The sequence below is a fragment of the Pocillopora verrucosa genome, chromosome 7, assembly GCF_036669915.1.
Source record: "Pocillopora verrucosa isolate sample1 chromosome 7, ASM3666991v2, whole genome shotgun sequence".
In the NCBI taxonomy this organism is placed as follows: domain Eukaryota; kingdom Metazoa; phylum Cnidaria; class Anthozoa; order Scleractinia; family Pocilloporidae; genus Pocillopora; species Pocillopora verrucosa.
The window spans coordinates 22323225-22341618 of NC_089318.1; the positions used below are offsets into that span (position 1 = coordinate 22323225).

Here is an 18394-nt window from a genome sequence, read left to right on the forward strand (position 1 = left end):
GTCATACCTGTCACCCAGAGAACATTATGGGACTAAGATATGTTATAGCCCGGCCGTGTATAGACATGTAAGACTTACTATTAAAAATTAGCATAAGAAATCAATGACGTTTACATAGATCAAGTACAATACTGCAAATTTTTTACGGACTAATCAAACATTACCAATCCGTTTTTGCTTGTACAAAACGTCATCAAATAAAACCGTAGTAACACAACAGCCTCAAATGCTGCGAAGTGCAAAATCCGGAAGCGAATATATTGTATATTGTGTTGTTGTCATGCATCACCTTTTCGGTTCTCATATGGCCTTTCTCACAGAATTTTAACAACATTCGTCCTCTTTCAGTGAATCTGGTCGCCTGTAAGTAAGATTGATTTTTTAGTGAACAGCGATGAGATTCTTTGAATATCAAACTGACTTCGGCAATAGGAAACTACACTAGGGAAACTATGATTAGGAAACCACAATGCTTTACACCTTAAGCTAAAAATAAATTAGTGATATCGAAATATTCCGGTCAAAGTCCTAATTTTCTCTCTTTGCCCCATCATTGTAATCTTCTGGCAAGTATTTGACATAAATGTAGCCCGTGAACCCTGGGAATCTTTTTGTGATATAGGGGCAAAGTGCTCGCATCTTTGACCTTGAAAATGGAACTTCAAGCGTGATTCTCAAAACCTTTGTTAGAAAATTCTAGGGACTATCTGATGAGTCTCTCGCGATCGAGACAAAACACCCCGTCCTTATAGACATGAGCAAAAAAAGACAACTGTAGCTATTTCATTTTAATCAATATCTAATACAAACTACATCGTTATGTTGGGGCCAAGTTTCTAAAGAAACTATGATGCTGCGTCGGTGGGGGTCTAACAGAATAGTTTAATTTTAACATGGTTCACTGAGTTGAGAATGTAACTTGGCCAACGTAAGGTTATTCTAATGCTGATGTTTTGAGCGTTACCCTTCTTCAGCTTTTAAAAAACTGGTATTGTGTCCACATATGGGATTCAATTACATCCAACTAGTAAACTGTTTTTCTTCCGCTCTCTCTAAGGGGGCTTAGTTGGAAAATACTGTTATGACGTCTGGAACGTGATTAAAGGTGGCGTGAGGCTGAGTACTGTGCAATATTTAGCATTGAAGCATTTATCGACAAATTGTTCATTTGCTCTTGCATTGCGGTATAATATCAAAATCTCGCGTGTCATTCAAATTTCCTAACTATCAGCGCCTCTTGTACTTCTACAAGTGGAGAGAAATGAGAAATCAAAATGACATCCATACAAAAATTACATAAAAAAAATTAGAACAAAAGTTTTCTTAAGTTAATATTTACCAAAACCAAAATACTGCTGAGCAATTACACGCGTTAGCAAAGTTAAGTGGAGATCATTCAAATGCAGATTTGTACCATGCAGACAATTTAAGTCAAACAGCTTTGAGTACATAGCGAAAACTCCCTCGCACACAACAAGTTAAGCTGGGTACCGAGAATCTTTTCTATCTGGCTTTTTTTCGTGCATCATGGGTTGGATATTTATGATCTTCCTTGCACTTTTGCAACTAGCCGCAGTCGCCTTCAACCTACGGATGCTGTTGAGTTGCTTCAAAGACAAAACAAAATACCCGTTTCTTCAAAGAGGTAGAATGTTCTTCATTTGTCAGTGGATTTGCCAAGTTACAATTCTCGTCGCTGATGCCGTAGAATCGTGGAAAGGATTTGGAAGTCAGCTCAAAGAAAGCTGTAATATCTTCAGAGTCCTCTCGCTTTCCCTGATGTTTTTCCAAGCTTACAACTTGATGGCGATCGTGATAGTCTTATCTGAGAGCCAGGTGAAGCGTGAAAATAGAGAGTTTTCAACCAAACTGAAAATATCTGCAGTCCTTGTTCTGGGACTCACTGGCTCAGCAACAATATCGTGGTACAACTGCTTTTCTTCACAGAATCTTTCTCGTATGACCACGAAAGCCATTTTTTTGGCTTCTGTCATTTTTTTCGTTTTAATCGTTTCTGTGGTGGCACGGAATATCAGCATTCAAGACACGCAAACTGACGAAACTCAACCAGAAGCTTCGGTTTTGAAGATCTTTCCCAAAAAAAGATATGTGTTCTCGGTAACTTTGTTTATAATGTGCTTGATAATAATTTTAAGCCAGGAACGTCACTCCGAGTCAAGTCCCAGTAATTGTAAAGCTGAAGAGTTTGTGGAAGTGAATGTTTTTAAGAAGGTTGTTTATTCAGTTGTTGAAACGTTCTTTGTTGGAATCGTTCTACCAGTAATAATAACTGATCTCATCGATTCAAATTATGATCGAAAAGATGAGATAAGAACTATTCTCCTTTAGTGCCGAGTGAGGCGGTCAAGTATTGATAGATCTAAGGTTTCCAACTTCGAACATTTTGGGAAAGTAACATCAGTTATTGTACAACAAGGATTGTTAAGAAGATAGTGTTATATGCGGTCGTGAAGTGCTAATTTAATGATATGATGTAGCAATTTGTTTAAATTTACCATCTACACAGTATTTAAGAGTAGAAATCTAAGTCCAACGTCTGTTTTGTTATGGTCGGCCATAACGATGAGTTTCGCGATATTGACTGCTTTTCGTCTTTTCGTGCTTAGTTTGTCTACTGACTTTGCCTTTTACATACACTTAAGACGTCAGCTTTTTTACCCTTTACGGTGGCTAATTTACAAATTTACGAGGAGTTTAATTTCCACGCCATTATCACTGATTTCAAAGTAAATTATTCTGAACATAGTACATCAAGAACGGAATGACTAATTACAAGATCTGAAATAACGTATTGAAATACAAATAACAAGAAATATGTACAACTTAGGCAATACTAATAACATAAGGACCACGGGACACTTGACGAAAGAGCAATTTATCTGAAGATTTTTTAAATACTCCTGAATAACTTACTTGCGAATACCTTCACGGGAGCTCACACCTTTCTTATTTACATGATCCGCGCGAAATTCAAAGTTAGCGCAAACTGGGGCAAAGAGGAGGATTGGTTTCTACACGCATAGCTCTACAAAGAATTTTAACTGGCGCGAGGCAACTTACTGTAAGATTTTTGCAGGACCCCATACTTCATTAGGCATGCAGTTCTTTAATAAATAAATTGATGCCGAAAACAACAAACTGATTTTTTGGGACCACGGTTTTGTTTTAGAATAGTGAGGAGTTAAACGGAAATTTTTCCCAACGTGTTTTTCATGATTAACAAAACATTAGCGGCAAAACTAAAACTAATGTCATAATATTCCCTTATGCTGCCTCTTTCGTTTTTCAGATATTTGGCTTCCACTGCTATAGATCCTATCCGCCAAAGAGAAATTCATCCAGCTGGTACTTAACTTCTCAATAAACCGGGAGGATAATTTTATTGCTGGAATAAACAAACTGCGAAAAAGCACCACTCTATTTGTTTGCATCTTGTCGTTAAAGGTGAAGCTGGAGATCACACAGAAACAAATTAAGACGTGCAAAATTTCTGGAAATCGAGCGCAGGAATCTCGTAAATTATTAACTTGTTTAACAGTATAACAAGAGTAAGCAAAATCAAAGTTTATTGTTGCCGTTCGTGCTTACTATACAAAAGTTAATAATTATGAATCCACTAATTGTAACTGTGTCCAATGTAGATCGCAACGCCTTACATTCTTTTTCGTTTGTTTATTGTTCTTGTGCAAGAGTGCTAATTGTATTAAAATTTTGTGTGCGCTTTCTTTGTGTCATTGCGTAACGTTACGTAACGTAGCATGTATTCAACCGTATTGTTCATCGTAGTTTGGTGCAGTTTTTGCAGTGTAGTTTCGTCGACTGTAGTTTCATATATTTGTTCTTTTCGCTTCGTGCAGTTTGTTCGCCACTAGGCAGGATCTATAACATCGCAGCAAATGTAAGTTTTGTATCATGAAGTTTTCTTCGTTGTTTTCGTTATAGCTTTCCCTCTTGTATTTAGTCTAGTTTATATTGTAATAGTTTTCGTTCGCAGTTTTATTTGCAGTTTTAACTGTACCGTGTCGTTTCGTTCCGCGTTAAAAATTGCTCTAGAATTAGTTAGTATTAGTCGCCAGTGGCAGTTACATCCAGCATAAATTTATGTCGGCCATGTAGAAACTGCAATCACTCGTTTTCAACTCGAACATGTCAACTCGTCGACATTATTGATGAACTCATTGGATGTACATCTGTAACGAGAGGATTTTTAGTTGCCTAGCTTACTGTGCTTACGCTATTGAAAAATATAAATTCAACATGAAAACTGCGGAACTTTCGCTCGTGTGGAATTTTTTACCATCCGTACCTGCGTTGTTTTGAAAGTGATTTATAATGCAAAAGGCTATTTTCCTTTCTTGACAATCGTTGTCAATTCATAACATGAGCTGATCTTTTAGATAACTAATAACATTACCTAGTTACCAAAAGTAACTCGTCCATGCAAAGAAACATAATTTTGAGGTTTTAAACCTGCTAATTAGTTGGCGCCTTGTTTTGAACTTGTTTATTTTGAATGTTGCTTCGATACATTAGCTTGCTCAGAAGTATTCAATTTTAATTTGTCATATATTTTTTTAGTAGTTTCAATTCTTAACTAATTTGTGACAGTGTACCCAGTCAGTTTTCTTCGTGCCCTGACAGGATTTCGTTTCTTGGTGAGGAGTATTTTAACATGTTTCGAGTACAAATGTGCAAAGAGCATCTTTCGCTCGCAAACGAGGCTCATTTATAATCCAGTTGCTTTCAAATTTTTTGAGATTTGTACTTTCTTACATCATGAGTTTGGTATTCATGATTTTCTTGGCATTTATACATCTATCAGCAGTCGTCGGCAACCTACAGATGCTGTTGAGTTGTTTCAAAGACGAAAAAAAGTACTCGTTTCTTCAAAGAGGCAGAAGGTTTCTCATTATTCAGTGGGTTTGCCAGGTCACAATTCTCGTCGCTGACACAGTAGAGTCATGGAAAGTATTTGCAAGTCACCTCAAAAAGAGCTGTAATATCTTCAGGGTCCTGTCGCTTTCTGTGCTGTTCTTCCAAGCTTGCAACTTGTTGGCAATAGTAACCATCGTTTTGGAAACCCCAGTAAAGCGTGGAAATCGAGAGTTTTCGACCAAACTCAAAATATTTGCAGTCCTTGCTCTAGGACTCACTGCGGGCTCAGTAACAATGTGGTGGTACAACTGCTTTTCCTCTCAGAATCTTTCTCAGATGACCCTGAAAGCCACAGTTTTTGCTTCTGTCATCGTGGTCATTCTACTGGTGTCGATGGCGGCACGGAATACCAGCATTTAAGACACGCCAACGGACGAACAAAAGACACGAGCTTCGGTTTGGAAGATCTTTAAAAAAAGAAAAAATTGTATTTGTGGTTACTGTGTTAATTTTGTGCTCGATATTAATTTTTTTCTGGGAATTTAGCTCCGACTCAACCCCTAGTAAAATTAAAGATTTACAAAAACCCATGGTGTTAAAGGAGTTTGAGTTTTCAATTATTGAGACGTTTCTTATTGGAATCTATCTACCAATAATTTTAATTGATCTTATTTTTTCAAGTTACGAAGAAAGGAATTATATGAAATACATGCCTATCTAGGTATGAATGAATAAATGAATGAATGAATGGGGGTGAATCATGGACATGTCTGAGGTTACTTCGCTATAAAATTGTAAGGAAGATCACATAGGCACTACATGAAGATGTACATCTCATGAATTCATCATTAATACGTCGACGAGTTGACATATTCGCGAGCTGGCCGAGTACCATGTCGGCATTCAGTAATTTTACATTGTTAATCCTTTCGAGTGTTTTCCCATATAAGTAATTATGGTTATCTCTGTAACGCAATTCACTACTATCTTTTTATATAAGGTACATGAAACAGTATAATGCAGTTGTAACGAGGCATTTTAAGGAAATATGGTGTTACCATCATGTAGAATTGATTCAAGAGCGGACTTGAGTCCAGCTTAATAATTATTGAAAGCGAAATAACGTGTTTTGTTTCACGAAAGCATGTTGCAAGGGGTCTTCTATTCAGGGAATAAAAACCCCTTAGTGGGGAGGGGGTGGGCTCACTTATAATGTTCTTTTCTTTGCATTGGGTTAGTTGATTAGGTAGACTTGATTCCGTTTTCTCTTTGCAGGAAGGTTGTCAGGAAAAGCGCAAGTGTACGGGACAACCGCGAAAGGCATTGTGGATAGTTTTTAGGTCCTGGGAGAATCACACACATGCAAAAATTTCTGCATGCTCTTTGGCTGAGAAAACTTCCATTGACCCCAAACAGCGCAGAAAGTTGAAGTGTAGAATGACATTTCATTCAAATCAGATGAAGAACGGAAAAAAAAGGACGAACTCGCTGACCTTAATGAACGACGAAACAATGTAAACCCAACGAGAGCAAATTCGTGGTGACCTAAAGGGAAAATGTGTACAACGTAATATTCTGATTTTAGATATATGAAAATTCATATATTTGCACTGCGGTGGAGAGATGAAATTAAGAGATCCTCGCAGCTAAGAGCCTGAACGTACGTACGGGCCTGAATTTTTTTCAGGTCCTATTTACAACTACTCGTTTCAGTAGTGTTCACGTAATATTCTGTTTTGTTCGTCTCGTAGGCATGAAATCACGACCTTTAAACGTCAGAAAAAGTGTTTTTCAAATCGAACAAATCTGATCCATAAGAAGCTCCCAATTTCTTTCCAATGAGTTCCCAGTAGTGGGATCCCTGTGTCGGTTCAAAGGTTTTTAGGATCGCTAGGGGGGTGCCAGAAGGAAATGTATAGCGATTGGACAGCTGGAAACTCATTCGTTTATGCATTACCCCCTACCCTCCGCCCCCATCCGACAAAAAGACAAACAAACAATCACCTTGAACTTACATAAAATACTGTTTTATTACTAAAAACCAAGACACAATTCTAATTATATACTATTTGTCTATGTACAGTCTAAGTGAACTTTTAACTTTTGAAATTAATTACAATTCATTCTCGTCAAATTTCCAAGGGTAAGCCTCTCCACATGACAATGCCTAAATTGAAAGCCATTGGCTTTTATGAATGGGAAGAGTTATTTCTTACAGATACAGAAAATATATTTTTTTTATAAAGGAGCCATTATAAGGCATCTGGTGTTTTCATGTACCAAAATTCACATTCACTAAGCTCTGCGACTTTATTTGGTTGTTGAAAAACTTTTTAGATACACGTAACTCATGTAGAAGTAACTCATTCAATATCAAGGTTGATGACAGTCACCACAAGTAATGGCTTGTGCATTAAGGATGCAAATTTAACCTATTTCAAGTAATCAAACGTTTTTACTACAAAATAAATTTATTACTTTTCAAAATTAGCCCCGTAATCTATCTGAAAGGCAATGCCGTTATCAATTCCTTTCCAACCAAAAATTAGAGATGACTAAATCAATGCTACCTTGTTAACTAGCCCAATACAAAAAAAAAAAAAAAACCCCTCAAAAGTGAGCACCCCCCAAAAGCATACCACCCTTCCCCCCCTCAAAATGTACCTATCTCTGAATGATATGCTTCCCCTTAGTTAATATCAGACAGTATGTTTTTGCTCCCAGGAAAGAATTATGGACATATTCTATTGAAAATGTGACAGGATTGAAAAAAACAAGGTAATGATACTGGATACTAATGCTGGAAAAACCCAAGGTAAGCATTCAGAGCATTCTCCATTTTCAGTGCAAGCGACTTCACATGGGTGCATTCCATGAACCAGCCAATGTAGAGTAAGACTCCACTTTGAATTTCTTTCAATTTCTTGTTGACATTTTTTCTGTCAACACTTTATTTTCCAAAACTCGGGTGTGGCTTATCTGCAAGTTTTTACAATAAGCTAATTTCCTAAACCTATTGCTAAACAAAAATTACAACTTTACAGTGGTGCCTCTGTAAAAAATTGGGCAGATTCTTGCGAAAACAAAGATTATGTTTGCTGTCTCAATATATTACTTTGGTAATTTACTCATTCTTCTCTTTATCCCTGGGAGTCGCTAACATTAAATTTCTGCAAACAAGTACTGCTCCAAAATGTGCCCATACTCCCAAACTTTGTTTTCAATTATTAACCCTTACCACCAAAGCCCTTTCAAAATTTTTAATGTCTTTCAATTCTATGGCTTCAGATGAACAACAAACAGTGCAATGTCCAGCCACTGAACATACAGTGAGCTTCTGTATCATGGATGGGAAAATTTCCTGTACACGTAGAGTGCACCAATGTATTTGTTCAAATTTCTTTTGAGACAAAACTTGCAGAAAATTCATTTCTGATTCCTATTGACAAAAATGCATGTTTTGGTGAAGGGTACATCTACTTCGTTACTCTCATGGTCTATAAATCAGTTAATTATATTCTATTTCTTTTCAGCTCTCTCTTCCACTAAGTAACTTGTTTCAAACCTCAAACAGCATCTTAATGGCCTAGAACAAGCAGGAAAGACAGATGGAGTGTTTAATGCAATTTCACATACCAGTTTGGGTATTAAAATTTCCTATCACTCAAAAAATACAGTTAAACAGGTAATTAGCTGCCAGAATATGAAAAAAAAAGAAAGAGATTGTCCAGCCAACAGACTGTACAAACAACTTATGCAAATCCCTCATAAACTTGCTGTAATCCACATCAATACTCTGATTAAAAAATGCACTTGATATAAAAAAGGTCACGAGTATAACTATCTAGCACTTACTTTCTGCATAGCAACAAGCCATGTGAGTGATTGCTTTCTGTGTTCCTCAGGTGACTGCACAACTGTGAGTCTCACCTCCTGCATTTCATCTTGTCGTTTGTACTTGAGAATGAGACCACGGACCCCAGTGTTGTCTGCACACAAAAAGGACAACAGTTTACCTCAGTTTTCAACCATAAAAAATTGTAACTTATTCCAAACAAAGTGGGAACACTCGTGAAAATTGCTAATCACTCATCTTCAGCTCTTGATTAACAAACTGTATTGATGTTTGGTCAAAATGCCAAGTCAGTTATTATCCTTGTAAATTAATAGAAAGGGAAGGCAACTTCCTTTATATAAAAGCTTTCAACTTGCAGATGTAACAAACGATAGGTGTTAGACCTACAGAGCAGGCATAATTTTGGCAAGCACATACCCAGTCTTAACCAAACTTATGGCCACCCGCTTTGATTTTAGTGGCAGTGAAAGGCTGAGGAAAGAAATAAAATTTGTACCATGGGGGCGGTTGATGGTCAAAAATAAGAAGAGGGGTGGGGGGTAACGATTACTATTCTTGCAGTTTCCCTGCCCCCTACCCCCTACCCCCATCGTCCACTCTAACTTCAAATCAAACATGGCTGGTTAGATAAGGATTGTGAGCACTGAAGGCTGAGTCAGAGCTTGCAAAGTATTTCAGTTGTTTTATAAAATGCTACAGAATAATACTGCTTTTTCACTGATCAACACCACAACCAAGGACAAAAAAAAACACTGTACTCACTTTAGATAATGAGTGAACAGTACTTACTGATCATAATATAGTTCACATTTAGCCCTTGCTTACCACTCAGAAATGTATGTTTTTTTAACCTGTTTACCCCTATGAGTGAATGCCATCTAATTTCTTCTTACAGTATCACTTCCGAATCAAATATTGGGGTTAAGAGAATAACTGAAATTATCACCAACTAAAGAAGCTCCTGATTGTTTGACAAATTCTCCTTCAGTTGATAATAACCCTAGTTAAGTGTGGAGAATATGCATATTGATGTTAAGTTGTAAAAGGTTTAATAGGCAGCCAGAAAATGGCATAAATTTTCTTGAAAGTGTCATTTTCTTTTATTCTAGTTTTTCCTTTTTCCATTGTTTGTTTTTTTCTTTAAGGAGGAACTTTTAGATTAGATGACGAGATAATTAAAATCATATACCTTCACTAGCTACAAGCTGAGCTGAAACAATTTTCATCAACATCACTGGCTCATGGACTGCTCTATCTTGATCAGAACACTCGAAAAGCAGTTCTCTGGTGAAAGCAAATTTCACAAGATTAAATGGAAAAGATGAAAGAAAATGAGGATTAGCAAGCTTACATTGATGCAATGGGTAATTGCTGCGGGGTACTGCAAAGAAATGTTTAATTGATCACTTTGTATACATGTAAATACACTGATTATATAACTGAGGGTATGGGGTCTTTCTATTTTTGTCCAAGATGAAGTAAAAAACTTTGTGCCCTGTTGTGTCTAGTCCCTGAGTTATGCTGTAACTACAGGCCTGAAAAATATAATTATATGCCTGGTATCTAAAAGCTGTGTGTTCACAGGTTGCCAAGAAATTGAAGACTTATCATTACATCTTTAAGCCAAATGGGAAGATTAACAGCCCCACTCAGATGTTCACTTTCTAGAAGAAGCATGAAAGCATTTTTTTTTCCTCTTCACTTTCCCTTCTGTTGACCCTTCTACTTTTGTTGCTTAATTTTTGCACTCTAGCCTCCATTATAAGAGAACACCTGATTGCAGGTTACTCTCATCAAGTTTTCTTTTACAAGCTACATGTTAAGATTTGTTCTGTCAATCCCCTACCTTTGTGAATGATGTTCAAGTTTGCAAAGGAATCTTAAGGGTTCTGATTCATCAATAATAAAATAAGCCCCTGTTGAAAGACATAATGTGACAACTGCAAAGTCAGATTTAACCTTAGGTACAGTTCTATTGTTTAGGAAGCCCAAGAATAGCTTTGCACTCAGCACAGAATGATACATTATTTCAAAGTAAAATCTCTAATTAATTAACGATTACTCACAGCAATGGAGGTGACTAGCAGTGGATTTTAGCATACCAAGCTATGAAGCTGCTAAGTAAATATCCACCCCTTTCATTGACACTGAGAACACTTGTTTTAAAATGGACCACAAAGAAACCAAAAAACAGAAATAAAATTTTTGATATGCTATTTTGTCTCCTTGGCTGCTCTGAGAAACCCCAGAAACCAAAATTATTAGCTTATTTCAATCTATCAATATACCAAAAAAATGGCCAGAAGTAAAATCCTTGATATGCACTTTTGTCTCTTTGGCTGCTTGGAGGTGAATGGTACTTGCTAATCATTTCTGAACTACTGGTAGCTAATCAGGTTGTGTGTAAAAACACTGTTTGTTTCCACGGCATATGCAACTAATTATTCTGACTTAAACAATTGTTCCCTGAGCCTAAAGAGAAAAGTTTAATTGCTCAGATGATTGTTGGAGCAGCATTTTCTTTTATTTTACCTACTTTGTAGAGAGTATCTTCTCTTCAAAAACGTTGAGAGCTTGCACCACAGCTATCGTTATAATTATCACCACATCTTAGAAGGTAGTTGTCACGCAAAGGATACAGTCTTGCAGGCATCTTGCCAGAATCACACTGTTACACAATTCTAGTGTTAATGGTAAATTACCCTGACACCAGCTTAATTTAAAAGATGCATTAATTCTGCTTCTATAATTGTGATTCATTGCTACTGCACATTTTTTCCCATTAAAGGCTGTAATGTAAAATTAACCGTACACATTAAGATCACATGCACCAAGTGCATTCTCAGCTCTGTCATGTTTTCTTACTTACCATTACACAAAGTCTTCAAATGTCTTTCAAAAAACTCCTCTTCACGTTTGGCAATGTGGGAACACTCCTCACAGACTCTGACAGGGTCAACAAAACTAAGCCTTGGTAGCATGACATTATAGTTGCAGCACTTGCCACAGAAAATCTTTCCACATCTTCTGCAATGGTGCTGTAATGCAATTCAACAGAAAAAAACATTTTTTTTTTGACATTTTACACTTAAACTTCTTCCTTAAAAGCCCAGAGTACCTCTGATATTGATAAGCAGACAATTTGTTGACACTGGTGACAATGAAAAAACACAATATTTCAAGTTCAACTGAATGACTGATCAAACCCTTCAACCCCCTGAAATGATTGACACATAACTTCTCCTTCTCATTCCAATATATCATCTTCCAAACAGGTTAAAGCAAAACCTTCATTTAAGATCAAATTCTCCTGGCTAATTAATTTCATAATCATTGGATCATGAAAGAAGCTTCAATACATCAGTTGAAAATTATACCATCAAGTAACAACAATTGGACAGATTTATCAATTGAAAATATCATGTTAAGTCAGTGTTGTTTAGCTCAATTAATTGACCTGGGTGACATCAATATTCTGCAATGGCTAAGTGACAACAAGCTCTTGGAAGTGACAGGGTGAAAATCTGATCACACATTAGACAGTGTAGGAACATGGAAACAACTATACTATTGAGCAGAAAACTATTCTATCAATTAACAACTATTGAAGAGGAATAGGCACTATATTATGATATGTTAGTGTCGCTCAGCTCAATCAATTGACCTGGGTGACATCAACAGGACATAATATTCTGCAATCGCCAAGTTCAATAATAGTTTTACTTAATAACTCTTGAGAGCTTTAGGGTAAATATATGATCACGCTATAGACAGCATAGGGAAGGACTGTACAATCTTTCATGGTACAGCAAGAAGTGTAACTAAGCATGAGGAGAAAACTATTCCACCCATCAACAATTACTCAACAATAATTGAAGGTAAAGAAGTAAATTGCCTGATTACTCAGTTGATAGATTACAGAGGGGATGTACATGTACCATGTTTCATGGAACGGCATGAAAGCAATACAATGTATGAGCAGAAAAATATTCCATCAGTTAGCAACTATAGGCCTGGAGGAGAATGAGCAAAATATCATGAAATGTCAGTATCACTCAGCTCAGTTTATTGACCTGGGTGACATTGACAGGACACGATATCCTGCAATGGCCAAGTTCACTACCTGTTTTATTATTAATTTTGATCGCTGAGCTGATAGGTTACGATAGCAGTCTTTCATTTTCCACCCAAGAGCAATGACACAAACATGCATTAGAAGTAAGAGTAAAACATTGTTTTCAGTTTTTAATTTCTAAAGATCCTCTTACATGATAGTGATAGTTCTGGAGTTTCTGTATTTATTTAGGTATAAAAATGTTTTGGGTCCAACTTAAGAGTCATTTCAGCCTGAGTCACTAGGCAAGGGTTAAAAATGACTCTGACGAGGGCCTAAAACATATATTTATAACCAAATATAGAAAATCTATTGCTATCATAATCACTTTAGATGGAATTGAGAAAATTAAAACTGAAAAAATGATGACAAAACAGTCTGAACAATCATGTAATCCAACAAATACTTAACCTGCCAAAATCTCTATTTTAGCCTATGTTAAGTGCCACAATACCCAAAAAAGTGATAACAATGCAAAATGAAGCAAAACACGTATTGGCAGAGCAAAACACCCATAGATGGGCATTTCCAAGTCACTTGATAAGATTTGTCTTGCAGAGAAGAATGCCAAAATGTGTCAAACAATAATGAAATTAATATCTGTAAAGCTATTTAAAAATGTCCATTAACATTGCAGATTGTTTTTAAGAGCCTTAACTGTTCACAAGCAGTCATTAGTACTTTGTGGTTCGAGAAATTCAGTTAATTATAAACTTCTTCATTAAACATCAAGCTGTAGAATATTATTGAGTCGAAAGGCAGTAAGTATTATTCAGACACAACAAGTTTGAAGACTTACTGTGGCATTTTGAATGCTAATATCACTTTCCTTCGAAAAACATCTAAAATCATGACCCATTATGGTACATAATAAGCAACCTTAAAAATAAGCTTCACAAAATTGCAAGAAGATTTCATTTCGACGTTTCAACAAGTTAGAAGTTTAAAACTGTTGATTTAAAAAATTGAACATTACCCTTCGATGGCCGAAGTCAAATTTTCGATTACACTTCACACAATTCGGAAACTGCAAAAAAAAAAAAGTATTTCAAACGTACTGAGATTTGCAACATGATATAGCATTCAAGAGAGGAAATCGTTGACAGGACCATCCACAAGAAGGGTATAGAAATATCAAGAAAAAAAAATACCTGCGCATCTTCTGTCCAGTGAGGCTCTTCCAGGAGGAAAGGACATCGTTCACTTTCAGAAACAGCGACCATTCGCAAGCCACTTTTGCCTTTAACGAGCTGCTTTCCTGAAGACATCTTGAAATGATTAATTTGTGGTGTAAGCTTTCCTATTGTGTCCTAGGCTCTGTTTAAATAAGCGTCACAACAGCATGTATGCTAGAGAGAGAATTTTAATGTCTTATGACGCAGCTGAGTGGGCTTTGTTGGAATAAATACTCTTTACTGAGTTTCGATAAGGATTCTCTATCATTTTGTTTCTAAACAGTTGCAAGTATGTTGTAAATAAAAAATGAAGGAGTATGTTAAGCCATTCCTGCAGAGGGAGAGTAAAGACTGGGACCAAGTTGTAACTCTTCGTTCTGGGAAGAATTTTTGTCTACGTAGAAGAAACTGAATCATCGATCTCTGCTTCGATGGCCTGAATTGATTCCATTCAAAACTGATCTCACTTTTATCGTTTGAGAACATAAATAAATTGGCTTTATGTTCTGTTTGACGAGTAGCCACTGAGCAGTAACAATGAATGTCAATCGAAGCTTGATGTTATTTCTTCTGGCATTTACCGCGTCTTTGAATTTCCATGCCGAATGTTCATCGGCGGTCAAACACCAAGAAAGAGCTCAGGGTAAGTTTCACAATGTGTATTGTTAGCTTTAATCAAAACCAGAAAGTTTCACTCTATGTTGCGGTATTTAAAAACACGGAAGCAAATTTCCCCCTTGGCTGCTTCATACTCGATCGAAAACGAAAAGGAATTAGCTAGCTATGTGCGTATCATATGATTCCGCATGTTTATTTGCACGCACTTTCTCTTTTTCGTTAGTCCAAAAATGTACAGCCACTGCTATTTTTATCGCGGCTAGAAAAGCAAAGTGTGAAAAGTATTTTTATTGTAGATACGCTGTTGATCCAGTTGTATTCACTGCACTTTCACTAAAATCAAATCGAACATGTCTGGTTTTGATGTCCAGCCGTGTAATTTTGTTTGACTGATTAGCAATGCAGGTTCATGCATACCAGAGTCTCCACGCTGCAAGTTTTTCCTTCTAGGTCAGTCTGCCAGCAAGCATTCTTTGTCTTATCATTTTTGAAAATTTAGGTGGTGAAGGAAAAATTGCAGATTTTAACGTAAACTTTTGAATAGTGCAAGCGGAAATGTAGTTTATTTTATACGCCCTAAAAATATAAATCGAGACCAATTCGAGACATTTACATGTGAAGCACTCCACACAAGAGCACAGTCATTCTGTGCATAGTGGCTTATAATTTAAAGTACTTTGTACATTATTTTAGAATGACTTCACACAACATGATTCAGATTTTACTATTTATGACTTATGCTGAAGACAAAAAAGTGTTTTCAATCTCAAGATATTTTTTATCTTTGTCTTAAACTTGTAGGCATGTGTATATAAAAGCATGATTGCTTTAAATCAATAAATATCAACTTGAAGTTGTTTAATTCCACGAGCATCTGTTCAACTCTCTTTTTTACTATTCAGCATGGGCTTGGATTGGAGGAAGTAAAATTAGGAACCAACACAGCACAGTGGATGGCCAGGAGTCTTATCCTGGAGCAAGGGATGGTGCAACAAGCTGGTTTCACTCAAATTCAACCGTGTGGATGTTTGGTGGAAAAGGGTTTGGACTAAAAAAATCCCAACCCTCACAACTGCCTATGCTAGATGAACTGTGGTCATTTGATATCAAAGAAAGAAAATGGCAGTTTCATCCTTTTGACAACAAAACTTCCAAGGGTCAGAAACCTTTGCCATGTTCGGGATGTGTATCTTGCAGTTACCAAAACAAGGCTTTGGTGTTTGGATCTTCAGGTTCTTTCATTTTTGATATGGGAACAATGACATGGACAGTCTTGCAGGACAATAAATCGTCCCCAGTCCCACGGAGTGATGCTGCTCACTGGTGTGATGCTGAGAAAGGGGTGCTATGGATTTTTGGTGGCACAGACTCAGGGAAAAATCTTGATGATTTCTGGAGTTTTTCATTCAAAAATTCACAATGGAAAGAACTGAGACCCAAGAGTAATAAAAGCACAATTCCTGCTAAGTGCAGTAAAGCAACAACCTGGATGCACCCATCTGGCATTCTGTACATGTTCGGTGGATCATGCCATGGAGGACTTACATCGTACTTCTGGAGTTATTCACCTGGAACATTGGAATGGAAAAAGTTTGGTGGAAGTGAGGGTGTCCCAAAGTGTGCTGGAAGGTTTGGGCAGAGGGGTGTTGCATCTAAGGGAAACTATCCGGGTTGTAGAATTGGGGCAGCATCCTGGATAGATCAGTGTGGTAATCTGTGGATGTTTGGTGGATCAGGTTATGATAACTTTTCAGTGTCTGCTTTCGCAATGCCAGGTCTTTTGTCTGACTTTTGGATGTACAATGTCTCCAGCCATCAGTGGATGTGGATGGGAGGATTAAGCAGGGAGGAAGGTAGACCATTCTTTGGAGAAAAAGGAGTTGCAGATGCACGTAATATCCCAGGGCCAAGAGAAAGTGCTATGTCTTTCTCCTACAACCATGAAATGTGGCTCTTTGGAGGGGCAGGACATGATGACAAACAATTTGATGGGCTGCTTAATGACTTGTGGATGTATACAACATTCACAAACATCATCCCAACACAAGGTACACAGTTGCCAGGAGATACCATTAGTATCTCCTTTGGAGTTAGAGTTCTGATTGCCCTCCTTGTCATGGCGTTGGGACTAGTGGTGTCACTATCCATGTGTTACAGCAAGGAATGTAAGATTTTCAGATTCAAGCGACATCTCCGTCCAGTGGTGAAATACACACCTGTGAAGGTTGAGACAGTGCAAGTACTGCAGCCAGAGACAGCTGGTCCAATAAACATTGACCCAAACAGGAACCTGTGATCATTTGTATCTTTGCCATCATGCTTTCAGCTGCACGGAGTACCATGTGTGTGTTTAGATGTGTTGAATAACAGGATTGATATTTTCAATCAATATAAATAAGGAGTTGACACAATTTAAAACTAGTTTCATTAGAATTTTTTTACGCTGGAAGATCTCAGTACATAATGTATCTGTACAAGTTAAAAAAGCAATATAAGACAAAGGAGTAAATGGAGAGCTAATCCTCTAGGTATGTGCTTTTTCTGTTGATCTGGAACAAAGAAAAACTTGAATGAAGCTAGTTAAAAAATCATTTTGATGTGAAATTAATTATAAACTTCAAAATAGATGCAAGAAAAAAGCTCATAAATGTATCTGGATAGAAAGTGAAAGTCATCATGTAATTACATGTATTGGTTAAAAAAAAGAAAGGAACAGTTACTGTTAAATTAACACTGTCATTGTTGTAACCTTATAATAGTTTGGTAAATTATCTTCAAGAGTGCAGAACTTTTGGGACATGGTATGTAGTTATAGAGTACATAAACTGATATTCTTAATGCAGGTTAGATAAATTAATATTATTTAAAGTTTGCCGCAATTGATATAAAACCAATATGGACCAGAAATAATCAAAATGCTTGTAGGAAACCAGGTCACTCAAAGTGATATTCCAAAGAAATAGTCTTTAAGACTTGTTAGAAGTTTTTGATGTAAGATAGTGAATAACATTGGGTAGGGTCATCATCCTTTTTCATACAATTTATTATGCACAGTTGTTGGAAGATAACACCACTTAGGACATCTGGTAAATAAAGACAGCATGAAGTTATAAAATGCATGCCCAGAACAATCTCTGGTATTCAGAGCTGCATTTACTTTTTGGTATAAATTATTTTTGACTCAGGCTCAGGGACTTTTGTAGAACTGCAGTCATTTTTTTCTTCAAGAACTGCTTTTTTTTGTTTTTAAAAGAAATTTTGACCTTAACTAATGAGTGAACTGTACATATATTTATCATATTTAGGGAATAAAGTTTGATTGTTAAGAATTCTTATTTTATCATTTCCTCCATATTTAGTCAACTCTTAGCCCTTTAACTCCCAAGATCTCATTAGCAATTCTCCCTACTGTCTGCCATATAATTCTTTTGATGTAATTTTGGAGAATTTGGTATTGGATCAACCGATAATCCCCTAATTGATATCTTTCTTTATTCTCATCACTTGTCTGCTTGATGTTGGGTTGAAATAACAAGGAGAAATTCAGCCTTGGTCACTCTTGGGAGTTAAAGGGTTAACCCTTCAACCCCTAAGAGTGACTAGTATATAATTCCCCTGGGTCACACTTAAAGGTCTTGAGAATAAAGGAAAAGATCACCAACTAAAGAAGCTCTTGATTGATTAATAAATTCTCCTTGTCAGTAACAATGAAAGGATAGGGTACAGTTAGGAGAA

The 18394-nt window shown here is 36.7% G+C and overlaps 2 protein-coding genes across 2 annotated transcripts; one reads left to right on the forward strand and one right to left on the reverse strand.

The window, feature by feature from the left end:
• Positions 1-7305: 7305 nt before the first annotated feature.
• On the reverse strand, positions 7306-14172 carry LOC131775184 (zinc finger FYVE domain-containing protein 21-like). The gene is made up of 7 exons (XM_059091275.2): positions 14018-14172; positions 13843-13893; positions 11622-11790; positions 10599-10668; positions 9942-10036; positions 8752-8885; positions 7306-8482 (listed from the first exon to the last, which is right to left on the reverse strand). Exons 1-7 carry the CDS (start codon positions 14132-14134, stop codon positions 8456-8458), a joined length of 663 nt encoding a protein of 220 aa, XP_058947258.1. The 5' UTR covers positions 14135-14172; the 3' UTR covers positions 7306-8455.
• Positions 14173-14363: 191 nt separating this feature from the next.
• Positions 14364-17988, forward strand: LOC131775183 (uncharacterized). Its single transcript, XM_059091273.2, has 2 exons — positions 14364-14684; positions 15562-17988. Exons 1-2 carry the CDS (start codon positions 14579-14581, stop codon positions 16953-16955), a joined length of 1500 nt encoding a protein of 499 aa, XP_058947256.2. The 5' UTR covers positions 14364-14578; the 3' UTR covers positions 16956-17988.
• Positions 17989-18394: the final 406 nt, after the last annotated feature.